The sequence below is a fragment of the Amblyomma mixtum genome, chromosome 9 (genome assembly GCF_055824585.1).
Source record: "Amblyomma mixtum isolate Tamu chromosome 9, ASM5582458v1, whole genome shotgun sequence".
Taxonomy (NCBI): domain Eukaryota; kingdom Metazoa; phylum Arthropoda; class Arachnida; order Ixodida; family Ixodidae; genus Amblyomma; species Amblyomma mixtum.
In genome coordinates this window covers 58,635,486-58,652,401 of record NC_143020.1, presented here as the reverse complement: position 1 = coordinate 58,652,401, position 16,916 = coordinate 58,635,486, and the positions used below count along the sequence as shown (strand labels likewise).

Genomic DNA, 16,916 nt, shown 5'->3' with positions numbered 1-16,916 from the left:
TCACAAAATCAACTCCAGTGTTATCCGAAGCTCGTCTTGATGCACATAGCCGTCACGTGCAAGGTCACACAGATTAAACGACCCTTCGGTATGATAAAAAGGCTCGTTCGATGATCCTGTGGGCCTTCGTATATATGTACAGTCGGGGACAAAAGTCTCCGGACCACATGTTCCTCTAACGAAGCCGATAGCTCTGCTATTTGTCGGCGGCTGGAGACCACAATTGTGGCGGTAAAAGTTAAATTTTTGTTCTTTCATCTCCACAAGTGCGGTCTCCAGCCGCTGTCTGATTGTAGAGCTATAAGCTTCGTTTGAGGAACACGTGGTCCGGAGAATTTTGTCCCCGACTGTACTTAAAGGCCAGGGTTTAAATTCGAGCTGCAGTTTTGTCCATTCCTTCGGGTGCACCACACTAAGCCTAAATCTGTGTTGGAATGGCCATTGAACTACGTCGTCCATGCTGCCCATGTGTAGCTGCAACCCCAAATAAAGCAACAGAGTCTGATCATTTTTCTTGAACACTACCGCAGGGGACACGCTGTAGCCACACAGGTACACTCGCTTGGTGTCATAGGCGGCGGATCCTCGCGCCATAGCTGTATCGTGGAGCAGTTGAATGTTTCTGATAAAGAAATCGCACTGCGATACTCCGTGTTCAGTGTGACGAATGAGTCTGTTCAATTGGTCCAATGCCCTTTTGTTTGCCTTATCTCTATCCTTAGCTTCATCGATGGCTGCAGCAATTCGTGAATCGCAGTCGCGCCTCTGTGCCGTCGCTTTCTCAAATTCACCTTTGATTTCTTCTTCTAATGAGCTTATTCTGCTCGAGAGAGTGTCAGCTACCTCACTTCTAGTGATCAAAGATCCTTCTATTTGCTCAGATGCGGTCATTTGGAGAGCGCTTCCGTTTAAAGTGCCGTGGCCTTCGCGGGCTCCCTGAGTGGGTTGCTTCTTTATAGCTTTACTGACAGCGTTTATATCTTGCGAGATCCTGTTCAGTTGGTCGGCTCGTGTACTGCCATCGCTAAGCAACTGCTCCAGGAGTGCCCTCATTTCACCCGTTTGCTGATCTAGGGCTCTTCTCAGAGCTGTGAAAAGTGACTCGTCATGTTGCCCAGTCTGCCCTCCGTGTTCTGAAGGAGGACGAGTTAGGAGATCTGAACAGCCAGATCTGAGGTGCTCGCACACGTTGCTGCAAAGAACAGACGCCGAGCACTCTGGGCAGTGAACAGAGTGGTGTCCACAGTCGTGCTGGAAGTGTTCGGCGATGTCTGAAGCAGCCATTACAGCAGTGCAACCGTTCTCTTCATTCCAGCATCTGACCTGCATTCAAAGCGGTAAATGTTAGTTATTGAAATTACTAAAGGTGCAAGCAAGAAGATTAATAAAACATCAAGATGGCATGGCCTTGTCATCCCCGGTATATGACTTCAATTATTCAAATTAAAATATCAATAAAACCGTCTCCTCCACGCTTGTAGGTGGCAGGAGGAAGACGCCGAACTGAAAATGACTCAAGTGATATAAATATGACAGACAGACAGACAGACAGATTTATTTGACATCATGTGTACACAATGTCGGGAACATGGGCAAAAAGCCGGAAAAAGCGCGGAGGACAGGCGCAAAAAAAATTATTGAAAGATGTGCTCACAATCAGAATCTCGACTGGAAGAGAAGGAATTATGAGTGGAATGTTACCGCATTTCCTCTGCAACGGTCTAATTGATCGCCCCTAATTTTCATCCTAAAAAGTTACCTTAAGGGTACGACGCGGTTGTGTTAATAGTTCTCTTCAGAAGCCCGAGGTCCTCTTTGCAGATCACTCCACAGATATGAAAACTGTTCTTTATTGCATTATTTTGTTGTTTATGTCATCTTATTTTTTTTTAACACACAAGGCCTCCTTTCAGCCAAGTCAAACAAACCTTCCTCAACGGTCTCAGTGGTTGAGGAGTAGCGGTTCGAGTCACAGACTCGCATCTCGATCACTTTTCTTTTCAGCGCAATTGCTTTTCGTTCTTCCAAGGCACTACGTAATGGTGGTGGGATTGCGTCACCACAAAGTAGACCCATGAGGAAATGTTAGCAACGTCATCACTGTTTCATTGTTGTCTGTTGTTTGAATTACCCGCGTTAGGTTATGTTCTTGGTTTTGACGTCATGACCCTCTCGACCAATCCCGATTTTCTCGACACGCCGTTGCCGATGCCCGGTTCTCCGCTGAATAGGGCCCTTGATGCTTTCAGGTTAAAATTTCCCCTAAAAAAGCAGTTCTCAAGTGCGAATGTTTCAGAGACTGCATTTTTCAGGCTTGTATTGAGGTTTTATACTTTGCATTGGCAAGGGGCTTGATCGACGAGCCTTTAAATTTGGCATATTGCGCAACCATGAAGCTACTGCTGTACTTAAAGTCGGGTTAAGCCGCTGTCAGCCGACTGAGTGCTAAAAAAATTGGAGGCTTATCAAGGTTAAGCCCAGTGGATGCGAAGCACGTCCTTAGCGTTTGGAGGCATCTTGACCGCATACACGCCCGGCGCAAAGACGCTGGCGCGGTTGCGGGCACAGAGACTGACGCGACGGCGGGCGCGCCGCCTCATCCCTGGCGTGACGTCATATATCACGTGATACAGCGATGGTGGCGCCGCCGCCGCGTCGCGCGCGACGGCGCGATCCGAAGCGTGGAGGCCTCCGCCGGGCGACGTCCGACAGCGCGATATGAGGCCCCATCTGCAGCCGGTGTGACGTCATCACGTGACGTCACATCATGTGATCTCACTTCAAGGTCAATGGTGGCCACCGCCGGGAGGCGACCGACGGCGCGATATGAGGCCCCATCTGCAGCCGGTGTGACGTCATCACGTGACGTCATGTCACGTGACCTACTTGAAGGTCAATGGTGGCCACCGCCGGGCGTCGCGCGAAGGCCCGAAACCTACGTTAATATGCTTCGCATAATATTAGACACCTTAAGTATACCGCGTCCCTTTGACGGCGCCAGATGGCGCCAGGTACCAGACAGCATGCCCAGCGGCGGTAGGCGGGCACTCCACTAATGGCAACATGGTACACGGTATGTAGGTGTCTGTTAGCATGCCGTGTAGCGTGTTACCGTCGCCATTACCGGAGCACTGGGATCCCGCCCACTGCCAGTGAGCATGCGCTGATTGGTCCTGATGCTGAAGGCGTGCACGCAGCTGCCGGGCGCCTGGCGCCATCTAGCGTCATCGAGGGGATCTGCGCATGCGCAGTGGCTGTGGGCGAGCTGCCGATATTCTGGTAGCGGCATGCTAAAGGCGTCTAACTAGTAGCGGTCCACGCGATGCGTGCAATGGTAGGAAGCGTGCCATGTGACGGCGTCAGGCGTCTCACCGAGTGCTAGGCGCTCTTTATTTGGACTGGGGGGGTTTTTTAAATTATCAGTCCAGACAATGCACTTCGAACTGCCAAAACTTTACATAATTTCCACTTGACTTTGCACTGCTGTGCAGAAAAGCACACTTTAGTCACTTTTTTTTAAACATTATTTCATTTCCGTGGAAACGCGGTGCGATGAGCGAAATCTCGTACAGTGGTCAGGGCAATTCTCTAGATCAACCGAACGCCGCAATGTAGCAAAAACAACGTGAAATTTTTAGCAGGTACTCGGTTCCGGAGAGTGCTGGCTCTGAAGTGGAGATGCATAGACCAAGTTGCCTTGACAGTCCCGTTGTGCCACGGATATCTCTGCTGCCTGACACAAGCGAGGCAGAAAAGCGTGACGAACGCTAGAGTGGCAATGAAATTTTTAACGACTAAATTAGGTGAAATGTAATAGCAAAAACGATTGAAAACGAATACTGAACGAGACGACTTGCTCTAATAAATTTTCGTGCCCGACCGTTAGATCACTCAGCGTTTATATTCCACCGAAGACCGACATACATGTGCATGGACCACATGGGAACCAACGTCTAAAAGCAGATTCGATGACATGTTGGAATTTTACGATAACGAAACGCTTTTCATCTCCAGCGATAGCACGCGGATTCTCCCCGCGTGCGGATATTAAAGGGTTCACTCCGGCGCTTGAGAGTGTATATGCTTATCTGAATAAATAATTTAGCGAATAAGCTTCCAGACTCTAGGCATATGTCTTCCTCTACAGAGCGCACGAAATAAATCTCTGAGAGCAACAATAAACGAAAGCATGGCCTTCAGTTTGCCGCCCAATTACGTCTTCGCAGCTGTCGTGGCGCACTGCGGATTAAACTTCCTGTCATGCCGGCCAAGTTTTTATTTTCCAATTTTCCATGACTACCCGGCTGTAGTCGTAGCAATCCGTAGGCTAAACTTTCACAGATTCCGGTCAAGTCTCGCGGTTGAACTGAGGATAAGGAGCGCCGAACACCCCCCACCAGTAGAAATAGAATTAAGTTCATCACGTGAGCACTTCTGAGTGGCAGGAAGCTTGCTTAAGTCCGATAGTACAAGAAACGTACTCGAACAGTCACTGCGTCACCGCTAATCGCATCCCTGAATAGCGAGACAATCACCTCTCGTTTTGAGAAGGCGCCGTCAAGTTGTCCGCTTACGCGAAACTTCCAGCCCTTATTGCATCTAAAAACACCAAGCATCAGACGCATAAAACCTGAACAGTTCGCCCTCGTCACTCACCTCTTTACTCAGCAGCTCTTCGACTGGAAAGTACGTCCAGTTCACGCCTTTTTCCGGGCACAGCAGGCCATCCAGGGGACAGACGGGCTCGACGCCCTCCGTGCACTGCTCGTAACAGGATATGCAAAGGACGTGCTGACAGGCAAGGACTGCCGCCTTTGTGCGCACCAGTCCGCAAGCACTGCACGCTCTGACGTGTGGAGGCGGCTTCACGAAGCGCAGAGGCCTCCAGTCGAGCTCGGCTGTGAACCCGACCAGCGTGTAGGGCACTTTTCCAGGAGGCATCCCGTCCTGCTGTCGTCCTAGTGCTCAAGACGATGGAAATGCTGTGCCCATCCGAGAATGCTTGTCCCGCTATCTCTGTCTCTCCCTCTCTCTCCTTCGATTTTGTTTTTTGCCCGTCGTCAAGGCTCTGATCGATGTGAACAGCCACCGCGTATACACCTGTCCCAGTTCCTTGTCACGTGGTGAATCGTCAACACTTTCAAGTCACTCTTCGGAATGCTACCCAGCAGGCATGCGCATATCTGCCGCTGAGCAGAAAGGATAGTTCGTTGATCACCGAAATTTTGACCATAATGGGAAAGAGAGACTGGATTCCCGGGGCTTTGTTAAGGTCTTGGTCCTTGTTTCATTTTTGTTTTGCAGGTACCTGTTTCTTCAACAAAGATTGCGTGGTGACGGGAGCGAGAAATAAGACGTCACTGCAGTTCCGTGACACAGTCATGTTGTGGGATAACCGCGTACCCCATTTCCTCCGCCAGCCAGCGGCGAGCGTGCGAACGCCACATGGCGAACCGCGCGAGCCACCCGGGAACGGAGGACGGCACACCTGCTTGTGCTCCCGTTCCTGGAGGCCACCGCGTGGGCGGGCTGGCCGCTCATATAAGGGGAAACTATGAAACACTGCTCAGGGGAGAGCGAACGACTGCCACCCGGAGCAGTAATCGGGAGGCAATGACAGCAAATTGCGCGGGCAGGGGCCGGAGCCGTGGTTGACGCAGGGGCAAGCCTAAGCATAAGATGGCGCAGTTGGCCGCATACTTTGTGTGACTTTTGGAACACTTCCTTCGTGTAACTTATGTGTGCGCATGAGACCCCGGAACTGCTTGCACTAACGTAGGGGGCCCTAGAAGCGTGTTTCTTACAGCAACGGCTGATCTAATGTTCTGACCTTCGCCAATAAACCCAAGGTTTGTACACACCGAGAATGGCATATGCAGCAATTTTGCTAGGGCTGGGAACCGTGTGCACAGAAGGTGATGAGCTGACCATGCAGAAGCCCATCCCATGCTATAACGTGGTTCTTCATCATCATCATCAGCCTGACTACGCCCACTGCAGGGCAAAAGCCTCTCCCATGTCTCTCCAATTAACCCTGTCCTTCGCCAGTTGCGGCCACCGTATTCCCGCAAATTTCTTAATCTCATCCGCCCCCCTAACTTTCTGCCGCCCCCTGCTTCGCTCGCCTTCTCCTAGAATCCACTCCGTTACTCTTAAGGACCAACGGTTATCTTGCCTTCGCATTACATGCCCTGCCCAAGCCCATTTCTTCCTCTTGATTTCAACTAGAATGCCATTAACCCGCCTTTGTTCCCTCACCCACTCCGCCGCTTCCGATCTCTTAACGTTACACCTATCATATGCTACGTGGTTAACCTTACATAAATAGCACAATTTAGTTCTCATTACACTTCGAGGAACTGCGTATTCCTCAGCCCTTTCTTGAACCCTAGGTCAAAAAGAATTGCTACTTAGGCTTTTTCTGAGCGCACTGAAATGTCATTAGAAAAGAAATCTGTCTAATACTGGCAATCTTTGCCAAACTAAGCAAGCAGAGGACAGCAGTAGAGTAAGCCAACTCATCTGAAAGCAGCATTGATTGCTTGTAAATGCCAGGATGTTTGGGATTGAATGTCAAGAAGTGACACGTGGACTGTGACAAGCATCGTGTGGATGACTGTAGGTTAATTTCGATAAACGAGCTCTTTGATGCGCACTGACATCACACAGCACTGGTGATTAAAAAACACGAGGTGGTCAAAATTAATTCACAGCCCTCCGCTACGTTGTGCTTCATAGTCAAATGAATTCTCGGGGCCACTTCCTACACTGGTCATTAGGGAGAGATACTGTCACAGTGCCCTTCAGTATCTGGAAGAGGGAGAGTGAACGCAATTGGTGTAAATGGCGAGTGGCTGTTCCTGCAGATGTTAGTTTAACCTGAAGAACTTGAAAGGCATTGATGGAGATCGAAAATGGCGCTGCAAATGCAATTGAATCGTTTTGAGTCGCACAGAGAAGCATTTCAAATTGGCTTTCTGCGCCGTAATGGAACCTGCACGTGTGTCGTTCAACTGTTTACATTGCTTGCAGAGCAAACTAAACTTTTTGCTAGTAGCGTGAGCAATAGCTCCTTCTTACTCCTGAAGGTAGCAGGAGTTGGACGGTGCTAGGAGTTGAAAGGTGGAGAAGACCGAAAGGTGACACTATACTACATCTCGTAACGTACTTGCAGCAGTAACTTTCTTAGCAGCCATCACAGAACGCGTCTCACCGACACCCTTCCGTGTGTAACCCGTAAGAAATCCTATGCTGGTTATTCAACGCTAGCAAACAGCAAATAGGAAGTTCGTTATTAACTTTTTTTTTGTTCTACCGCAATACCGCAGCAGAATAGATGTCGAAGCTATTTCAGGCCTATATGCTGGTACAGCTGCGACGACCAGGCCGGCAAGCCTGGTCATTAAGATGTGCTCCACCGCAATGCACGAGAGAGCAACCGGAAGCGTGAACGATCTGGTTCCGGGCCAACGCTATTTATGGAAGACACGGTGACTCTAAGAATGAGCCGAGCCCGCAGCTTTGTGTTCTCGCGAAAGTTCGCGTACATGGAGTTTAAACCACTGAGGGTTCGAGGTTAGCGTGAGCCGAACCATGGAGACGATGGCCGAGTGGAGCGCACTCTCAACTTTATTGAGAAAACGGCTCACAGCAAGGAAAGTCTCACCTTTCGTGGAGCGGGCTTTGGTACACGGCAGAAAATCCCACATATGCGTCATGTTAGCATGGAAATAGGCAGGAGTAATATTTCTCGTTTTTGCGCTGCAATCGAACAACCGAAGACGTGGTGTTTAATTGTCGTGCGCGTAGCAGCACAAGCAGTTCGCACGGCAATAATTCGAAGCTTCCAAGAACGCTTGGAACATGTAGATTGTGTTCCAGCGCTAAAATACGAGTTCAGATTCCTCTTCAGTGCACCTTTAAAGGTAGTTGCTTTAAACGGTTTATGATGATGCTAGATTTTTTTGGCCCAAGGGCATCTAAGGCCAAAGAGCGCAAGACTCGAGGTTGTTGGCCAGCTCAGGTTAAAATATGGCACAAGTTAAAATCAACTCCAGGTGTGTAGGGCCTACGAGCAGTTAGCATGTTCAGGAGGATGTATAATTCAGGTGGAATTGCCTAAGGCGGTGTATAGCACCTAAAAGTTGTGGTAAGAGGAGTTATACATAAAAGACGGTAGCCTAAACCTCGGTCCTTGCTTGGGCAAAAAGAGCGACGCATCTAGCAGCTCAGCCTTCTCAGCATTGAGGAGGGGCTGAGGTTACTTTAAATAAGAGATATCTTGCCAAAAGTCTATATGTGTAAAATGTTTGAAAGCCCTATCCAATAAAACATGCGGTCATCACCTGAAAATAAAGAAGGGTGCAATGGTTTTTTGAATGTGGACAGTTCTGGAACGTGTCGTCTTTCTGTCTCCAATCTCGGGCACGTGATTGATATGTGCACAACTGAGATGTGGGCTCCACATCTCACCCACTGTGGTGCCGGTGTAGATTTTAAAAGATGTGAATTTGTAATGTATGTATATCATATCCTCAGTCTGCAGAGAGCAACTTCTTTGAATCAGTTTTGTTCATCTCTGGCATATCTTCCAATCCTTGGTTTTATCGTGTGTAGTTTGTTTTCTATTTGTCCCAATCCTGCTGCCATTCTTTGCGGAGTGCAGTCCTAATATCTGGCCTGAGTATGGTGTGGAAGTTGGTATACATGAATAAGACTCAGTTTGGCAGCTGACGCAGCAAGCCTATCTGCTTCCTCATTTCCTTCTATGCCACAGCGACCTAGTACCCAGCATAATGTAATATTGAGGGTCAGTGTGCATGCAGCCATAAGGCATTTCAGGAGGGAATTCATAACAGGGTTTTTACATGGTTTCCCGGAGTACAGGGCCATAACCACACTTAAAGGATCTGAATAAATAACAAAGACTGGAATTTTCTTTTGTAGGATGGATCTGACAGCCAACAGGATACCATGACATTCTGAATTAAATATGCTTGTGTATCTATTCATTGTTCTCGTTTCGGAAGATTGACAGCTGTAAACTGCACTTGCAACTGAAGAAGTCTTGGAGGCATCAGTGTAAAACTCCGTGCACGAATACTTGGCTTGTATCGATGTGAAGTACTGTTTTATGCCAATTGGCAACCCATGCTTGCCAGCCTCACGAAAAAAAGTGTCGCAGTCAACTGGATCTGTAGACTGTTCAATTAAGAGCCACAGATTTTATGGATAAGATCGGAGGGGCCCTGTCGAGTGCAAACTCTGGTTCGCTTGGCATGGAATGACCCCTTTGAAACATGCCACGCTTAGGTTTGCAGGTGTAAAATTCAATTCACTTTGAAGGTGGTTGCTGATTTAAACTCAATTCTGTTATTTAAGCTAAGATCAAGAATTCATGAAGCAATTAAGGTCTCATAGCTAATGATGGTTTGGTTTGGTTTATGGGGTTTAACGTCCCAAAGCGACTAAGGCTATGAGACACGCCGTAGTAGAGGGCTGCGGAAATTTCGACCACCTGGAGTTCTTTAACGTGCACTGACATCGCACAGTACACGGGCCTCTACAATTTTTCCTACAAAGAAATTCAGCCGCCGCGGCCGGGATCGAACCCGCGTCTTTCGGGTCGGCAGCCTAGTACCATAACCACTGAGCCACCGCGGCGGCTCATAGCTAATGACAACATTCCGTGATAGAAGGCAGGGATATATGTGTGTGCAAAACCAAGGCTATAACAGCCTTTACTGCAATATGGATGTGCATCAAAATAATTGCGCCTTTTATAACGAAAGAAAACTCTGCCTTACAAAAAACGCTACTTGATCACTCAGAGTCCGAGTTTTATGATTCACTGCAACACATAAAAACTTTTATTTCACAATAAATCTGCTCACAACAAAAGTGATGTGCAGAGGTCAGTCGATATAAACAACAGTCAAGATCCACTTAAAATTTCTTGATGTGAAATTTGTTCCACAAACACCACTGGCCTTCAGGGATTTTCACAATGTCCTCCTCGCCCTAACATGGAAGTACGACTCACGGAATCAACTCCAGTGTCATCCGAAGCTGGTCTAGATACACATAACCGTCACGTGCAAGGTCAAACATATTAAACGACCCTTCGGTATGATAAAAAGCCTCGTTCGATGATCCTGTGGGCCTTCGTATATATGTGCATAAAGGCCAGGGTTTAAATTCGAGCTGCCGTTTTGTCCATTCGTTCGGGTGCAGCACACTAAGCCTAAATCTGTGTTCAAATGGCCATTGAACTACGTCGTCCATGCTGCCCATGTGTAGCTGCAACCCCAAATAAAGCAACAGAGCCTGACCATTTGTCTTGAACACAACCGCAGGAGACACGCTGTAGCCACACAGGTACACTTTCTGGGTGTCATAGGCGGCGGATCCTAGCGCCACAGCTGTATCGTGGAGCAGTTGAATGTTTCTGATAAAGAAATTGCACTTTGATGCTCCGTTTTGAGCCTGACGAATGTGTCTGTTCAATTGGCCCAATACCTTTCTGTTTGCATTTTCTCTATTCTTAGCTTCATTGATGGCTGCAGCAAGCCGTGAAAAGCAGTTGTGCCTTTGTAGCGACGCCTTTTCAAATTCACCTTTCATTTTTTCTTCTAATGAGCTTATTCTGCTCGAGAGAGTGTTGGCTGCCTCACTTCTAGCGTTCAAGGATCCTTCTGTTTGCTCAGATGTGGTTATTTGGAGAGCACTTCCATTTAAATTGTCGTGGTCTTCTCGGGCTCCCTGAGATGGTTCCTGCTTTATAGCTTTACTGTCAGCGTTTACATCTTGCGAGATCCTGTTCAGTTGGTCGGCTCGTGTATTGCCATCGCTAAGCAACTGCTCCAGGAGTGCCCTCATTTCACCCGTTTGCTGATCTAGGGCTCTTCTCAGAGCTGTCAAAAGTGACTCGTCATGTTGCCCAGTCTGCCCTCCGTGTTCTGACTCGTCATGTTGCCCAGTCTGCCCTCCGTGTTCTGAAGGAGGACGAGTTAGGAGAACTGAACAGCCAGATCTGAGGTGCTCGCACACGTTGCTGCAAAGAACAGACGCCGAACACTCTGGGCAGTGAACAGAGTGGTGTCCACAGTCGTGCTGGAAGTGTTGGGCGATGTCTGAAGCAGCCATTACAGCAGTGCAACCGTTCTCTTCGTTCCAGCAGCTGACCTGCATTCATAGCGGTAAATGTTCGTTATTAAAATTACTAGGTGCAAGCGAGAAGAATAATACATCAAGATGGGATGGCCTTGTCATCCCCGGTACATGGCTTCAATTATGAAAATTAAAATATAAATAAAACCGTCTCCTCCACGCTTGTGGGGGGAGGAGGAAGACGCCAAACTGAAAATGACTCAAGTTGTATAAAAATGACTGAAGACAGGTGCAAAAAAATGAATAAAAGATGTGCTCACAATCAGAATCTTGACTGCAAGAAAGGGAATTATAAGTGCAATGTTACCGCATTACATCTACAATGCTCTAATTGATCGCCCCTAATTTTCTTCGTAAAAAGTTACCTTAAGGGTGTGATGCGGTTGCGTTAATAGGTCTCTTCAGCAGCCTGAGGTCCTCGTTGAAGATCACTCCACAGATATGAAAACTGGTCTATATTGCATTACTTTGTTGCTTATGTCATTTTTTTTAACCACACAAGACCTCATTTCAGCCAAGTCGAACAATCCTTACTCAATGGTCTCAGTGGTTGAGGAGTAGTGGTTCGAGTCACAGACTCGCATCTCGATAATTTTTCTTTTCAGCGCAATTGCTTTTTGTTCTACCAAGACACTACGTAACGGTGGTGGGATTGCTTCACCACACAGTAGATACGTGAGGAAATGTTAGCAACGTCATCACTGTTTCATTCTTTCATCGTTGTCCGTGGTTTGAATTACCCGCGTGAGGTTATGTGCTTTGTTTTGAGGTCATGACCTTCTCGACCAATCCAGATTTTTCTCGACACGCCGTTGCCGATGCCCGGTTCTCCGCTGAACAGGGCCCTTAATGCTTTCACGTTAAAATTTGCCCTAAAACGGCAGTTCTCAAGTGCGAACGCTTCAGAGACTGCATTTTTCAGGCTTGCATTGAGGTTTTATACTTTGCATTGGCAAGGGGCCCGATCGACGAGCCTTTAAATTTGGCATATTGCGCAACCCTGCAGTTGCTGCTCCACTGAAAGTCGGGTTCAGCTGCTATCAGCCGACTGAGTGCTAAATATTAGACACCTTTAGCATACCGTGTACTGGGAGTCCGCGCGCAGCCAATGCGCAAGTCACTTTGACGGCGCCAGGTACCAGGCAGCTGCGCGCATGCCTGCAGCATCCGGACCAATCAGCGCATGCTCACTGGCAGTGGGCGGGCTCCTGGTACTCCGGTAATGGCAACGGTTGCATGGTACGCGGTATGTAGATGTCTATTAATATAGACGCCTTTAGCATAATGTACTGTGTTAGCGTTGCCATTTTCCGGAGCACCGGGATCCCACCCACTGCCAGTAAGCATGCGGTGACTGGTCCTGATGCTGCAGGCATGCGCGCAGGATGGACGGATGGATGGATGGATGGATGGATAGGAGCGCCCCCTTTGAAACGGGGTGGTGGCAGTTGCCACCATGCTCAGCTTTTCTTTCTTTATTATTTTTTGTTTACTGTGTTGGCAATTCTCATTAAGAATCCCCATCATCTTTACCTACGGTTTCCTACAATTCTAACCTTATGCCACATCTCTGCTTTTCAGCCACCAATCCTCCAATCGCTTTTTGGTAACTTCTACTGCAGATTTATTTACATGACCACTGTTATCTTTAAACCCTAGGGCCTCCGGAAGAGTGACTGTGCCTGCATCGACATCCGGATGGATACCATCACATTTGAGTATGAGGTGTTCAATTGTTTCCACAGATCAACCACACACTGCACATGTGTCAGCTTCTTCGTTAAATTTCTTTTTGTAGCTGCGCGTTCTAAGGCACCCTGACCTAGCGTCAAAGAGTAGGGCACTGCCTTTTGAGTTATCATAGAAAAATTCTTTCCTGATCTGCCTTTTCCAGTATCGATATAGTTCCACACTATGTTTCTTTTCCTTTGAATTAATCCAATTTTTAAATTCGGCGTTTTTAACCTGTAGTTTAATGTTCTTTCTTTCTCCGTCCTCACCACCGGCATGCTTACTGGTTAGTTTTCTTGTTCTCTTCCGCCACTGCGAGTCAACGCTCTTCCTGTATAAATATTTAAATACCTTAGCTGCCCACCTGCTGCCGTCGAATTTCCTCAGGCGTTCTTGATATAGTATTTTACTCTTAGCTTCCCGTGCTTCGAAAGATGCCCAGCCCATATCTCCTTGCACTGCCTCGTTTGTGGTGTTGCCGTGGACACCTAGTGCTAATCTTCCAACAGCTCTCTGATTTACGTTTAATCTCGACTGAACTTCTGCCCTTAAGCACAGAACCGCATTGCCGAAAGTAAGTCCCGGCACCATTATTCCTTTCCAAATACCTCTTAGTACTTCATATTTGTTGTACCCCCATAATGCCCTATGTTTCATTATCCCGGCATCTCTTCGTCATTTTGCCCTAAGAGACTGTTCATGCTTTTCCGTGTATATCTGCCCTTCGTTTAGCCATGTCCCGAGGTATTTGTATTCGGCCACTTTGGGTATTTCGTGGCCTTGTATTATAAACACCTGATCAGTTGTATGGTTGAAAATCATCACACCAGACTTAGTTGCGCTAAAACTGAATCCTAGAGCGTCTCCTTCGTCTCCACAACAATTAACGAAAGTTTGTAATTCTTCCTGGCTATCTGCTAACAGTACAATATCGTCCGCATACATTAAACCCGGGAGTCGCTGCTCAACTACATTTCCGCCTAATCTGTACGACAGATTATAACCTAGATTACTTTCTTCTGGCCTTGTTTCCATATTTACCACTTAAAGCATGAACAGCAGCGGTGATAGAGGACAACCTTGTCTTAAACCTTTGTGCACCCCCACAGTTGTGGTACTTTTTTTCCCTTCCCATGTAATTTCCACTTTGTTATCTCGGTAGATTTCCTGTACAAAATCAATTACCTCATGACCGATACCTAAATCTTGTAATATGCTCCACAGGAGTTCCCTGTTCACGTTATCGTATGCACCGCTTATGTCCAGAAAGGCTAAATACAGAGGTCTGTTTCCCGCCTTAGATATTTCTATGCATTGGGTAAGCACGAACAGGCTATCATCTAAGCGCCTACCGCTTCTGAACCCATTCTGAAGTTCCCCGAGTATGCGATTACTTTCTACCCATAACTGCATTTTTAATTTCACCGCCTGCATTGCCAGCCTGTACATACCAGATGTTATCGTAATCGGACGGAAGGATTTTATGTTCATCTTATCTTTATGTTCATCTCGCAGCTGCTGGCTACCTGGCGCCACCTGGCGTCCTCGAGGCGATCTGCACATACGCACTGACGTAGGGCCGGCTCCCGGCAGGTATTCTGGTAACGGTACACGGTATTCTAAAGGTATCTTATTCGTACAGTGGAAGGAAGCGTGCCATGAGACCGCATCAGGCGTCTCACCGAGTGCTAGGCACTCTTTATTTGGACTAGGTGTTTTTAAAATTATCAGTCCAGACAATTCACTTTAAGTGCCAAAAATTTACACCATCTCCACTTGACTTCTTTAAAACATTTCATATCCGTAGAAACACGGTATGATGAGCGAAATCACGTACAGTGGTCACAGCAATTCTCTAGAGCAAACGAAAGCCGCGATGTAGCAAAAACAATGTGAAATTTTTAGCAGGTACTCGGTTCCGGAGACGCATAGACCAAGTTGCCTTGACAGTCGCGTTGTGCCACGGATATCTCTGCCGCCTGATGCAAGCCAGGCAGAAAAGCGTGACGAACGCTAGAGTGGCAATGAAATTTTTAACGACTAAATTAGGTGACTTGTAATAGCAAAACCGATTTGAAACGAATGCTGAACGAGACGACTTGCCCTAATAAATTTTCGTGCCCAGCCGTTAGATTACTCGCAGTGTTTACATCCCAAAGCGTATACCGACGTTTGTGCATGGACCACATGGGAAACTAAGTCACATAGCAGACTCGATTATGTGTTGTAATTCTACGATAACGATGCGCTTTTAATCTCCAGAGATAGCAATTAAATGTCGCTTCATGTAAAGTGCCGCACGCGGTTGTTTCCCGTGCGGATATTTAAGGGTCCGCTCCGGCGCTTGCGAGGGTATATGCCTATCAGAAGGAATAATTTAGCGAATAATGCTTCCGGACTCTAGGGATATGTCTTCCTCTACAGAGCGCACGAAATAAATCTGAGAGCAACAATAAACGAAAGCATGGCCTTCAGTTTGCCGCCCAATTACGTCTTCGCAGCTGTCGTGGCGCACCGCGGATTAAACATCCTGTCATGCCGGCCAAGTTTTTATTTTCCAATTTTCCATGACTACCCGGCTGTCGTAGCAATCCGTAGGCTAAACTTTCGTAGATTCCGGTCAAGTCTCGCGGTTGGACTGAGGATAAGGAGTACCGAACACCCCCCTCCAGTAGAATAGAAATAAGTTCCACACGTGAGCACTTCCGAGTGGCAGAAAGCTTGCTTAAAGTCCGATAGTACAAGAAACGTACTCGAACGGTCACTGCGTCACCGCTAATCGCACCCCTGAATAGCGAGACATTAACCTTTCGTTATGAGAAGGCGTCGTCATGTCGTCCGCTTACGCGAAACTTCCAGCCCTTATTGCATCTAAAAACACCAAGCATCAGGCGCGTAAAACCTGAACAGTTCGTCCTCGTCACTCACCTCTGTACTTAGCAGCTCTTCGACGGGAAAGTACGTCCAGTTCACGCCTTTTTCCGGGCACAGCACGCCATCCAGGGGACAGATGGGCTCGACGCCCTCCGTGCACTGCTCGTAACAGGATATGCAGAGGACGTGCTGGCAGGCAAGGACTGCCGCCTTTGTGCGCACCAGTCCGCAAGCACTGCACGCTGTGACGTGGGGAGGCGGCTTCACGAAGAGGAGAGGCCTCCAGTCGAGCTCGGCGGTGAACCCGACCAGCGTGTAGGGCACTTTTCCAGGAGGCATCCCGTCCTGCTGTCGTCCTAGTGCTGAAGACGATGGAAATGCTGTGCCCATCCGAGAATGCTTGTCCCCGCTATCTCTGTCTCTCCCTCTCTCCTTCGGTTTTGTTTTTTGCCCGTCGTCAAGGCTCCGATCGAATACACCTGTCCCAGTTCCTTGCCACGTGGTGAATCGTCAACACTTTCAAGTCACTCTTCGGAATGCTACCCCGCCAGCATGCGCATATCTGCCGCTGAGCAGAAATGATAGTTCGTTGATCACCGAAATTTTGACCATAATGGGAAAGAGAGAGAGGATTCCCGGGGCTTTGTTAAGGTCTTGGTCCTTGTTTCATTTTTGTTTTGCAGGTACCTGTTTCTTCAACAAAGATTGCGTGGTGACGGGAGCAAGAAATAAGACGTCACTGCAGTTCCGTGACACCGTCATGTTGTGGGATAACCGCGTACCCCATTTCCTCCGCCAGCCAGCGGCGAGCTTGCGAACGCCACATGGCAAACCGCGCGAGCCACCCGGGAACGGAAGGCAACCTGCAGTGTAGTTTGCAGGTACATGTGGCGCCGTCTCGCGGCCGAAGAGACAAGCACTGAGTAGGCAGCTCGGCGCGGCCCGACCGGCTCCGCTTCCCGAGGAAGGCGCAAACAGCGAGGTTGTGCAGCTTTGCGGATTTTCTGGAAGCTTTACCTCGGCCATCCTACGCCATGGATGTCGGTCGCACTCGGAAAAAAAACCAACCGGAGATACTGTTGCGTGAAGGACTGTCATACCCGAGAAGGGAACGGAGACGTGAAGCTCTTCGTTTCCCTGCA

General features: G+C 48.1%; 2 protein-coding genes across 2 annotated transcripts; both read right to left on the bottom strand.

Moving 5' to 3' along the window:
• LOC149329196 (uncharacterized) lies at positions 1–4,941 on the bottom strand. The gene is made up of 3 exons (XM_089562149.1): positions 4,657–4,941; positions 349–1,323; positions 1–156 (listed from the first exon to the last, which is right to left on the bottom strand). Exons 1-3 carry the CDS (start codon positions 4,939–4,941, stop codon positions 1–3), a joined length of 1,416 nt encoding a protein of 471 aa, XP_089418275.1.
• A 5,097-nt stretch (positions 4,942–10,038) lies between these two features.
• LOC149329195 (uncharacterized) lies at positions 10,039–16,113 on the bottom strand. Its single transcript, XM_089559195.1, has 2 exons — positions 15,829–16,113; positions 10,039–11,184 (listed from the first exon to the last, which is right to left on the bottom strand). The coding sequence occupies exons 1-2, from the start codon at positions 16,111–16,113 to the stop codon at positions 10,039–10,041; spliced, it is 1,431 nt and encodes a 476-aa protein (XP_089415321.1).
• Between the last annotated feature and the right edge of the window lie 803 nt (positions 16,114–16,916).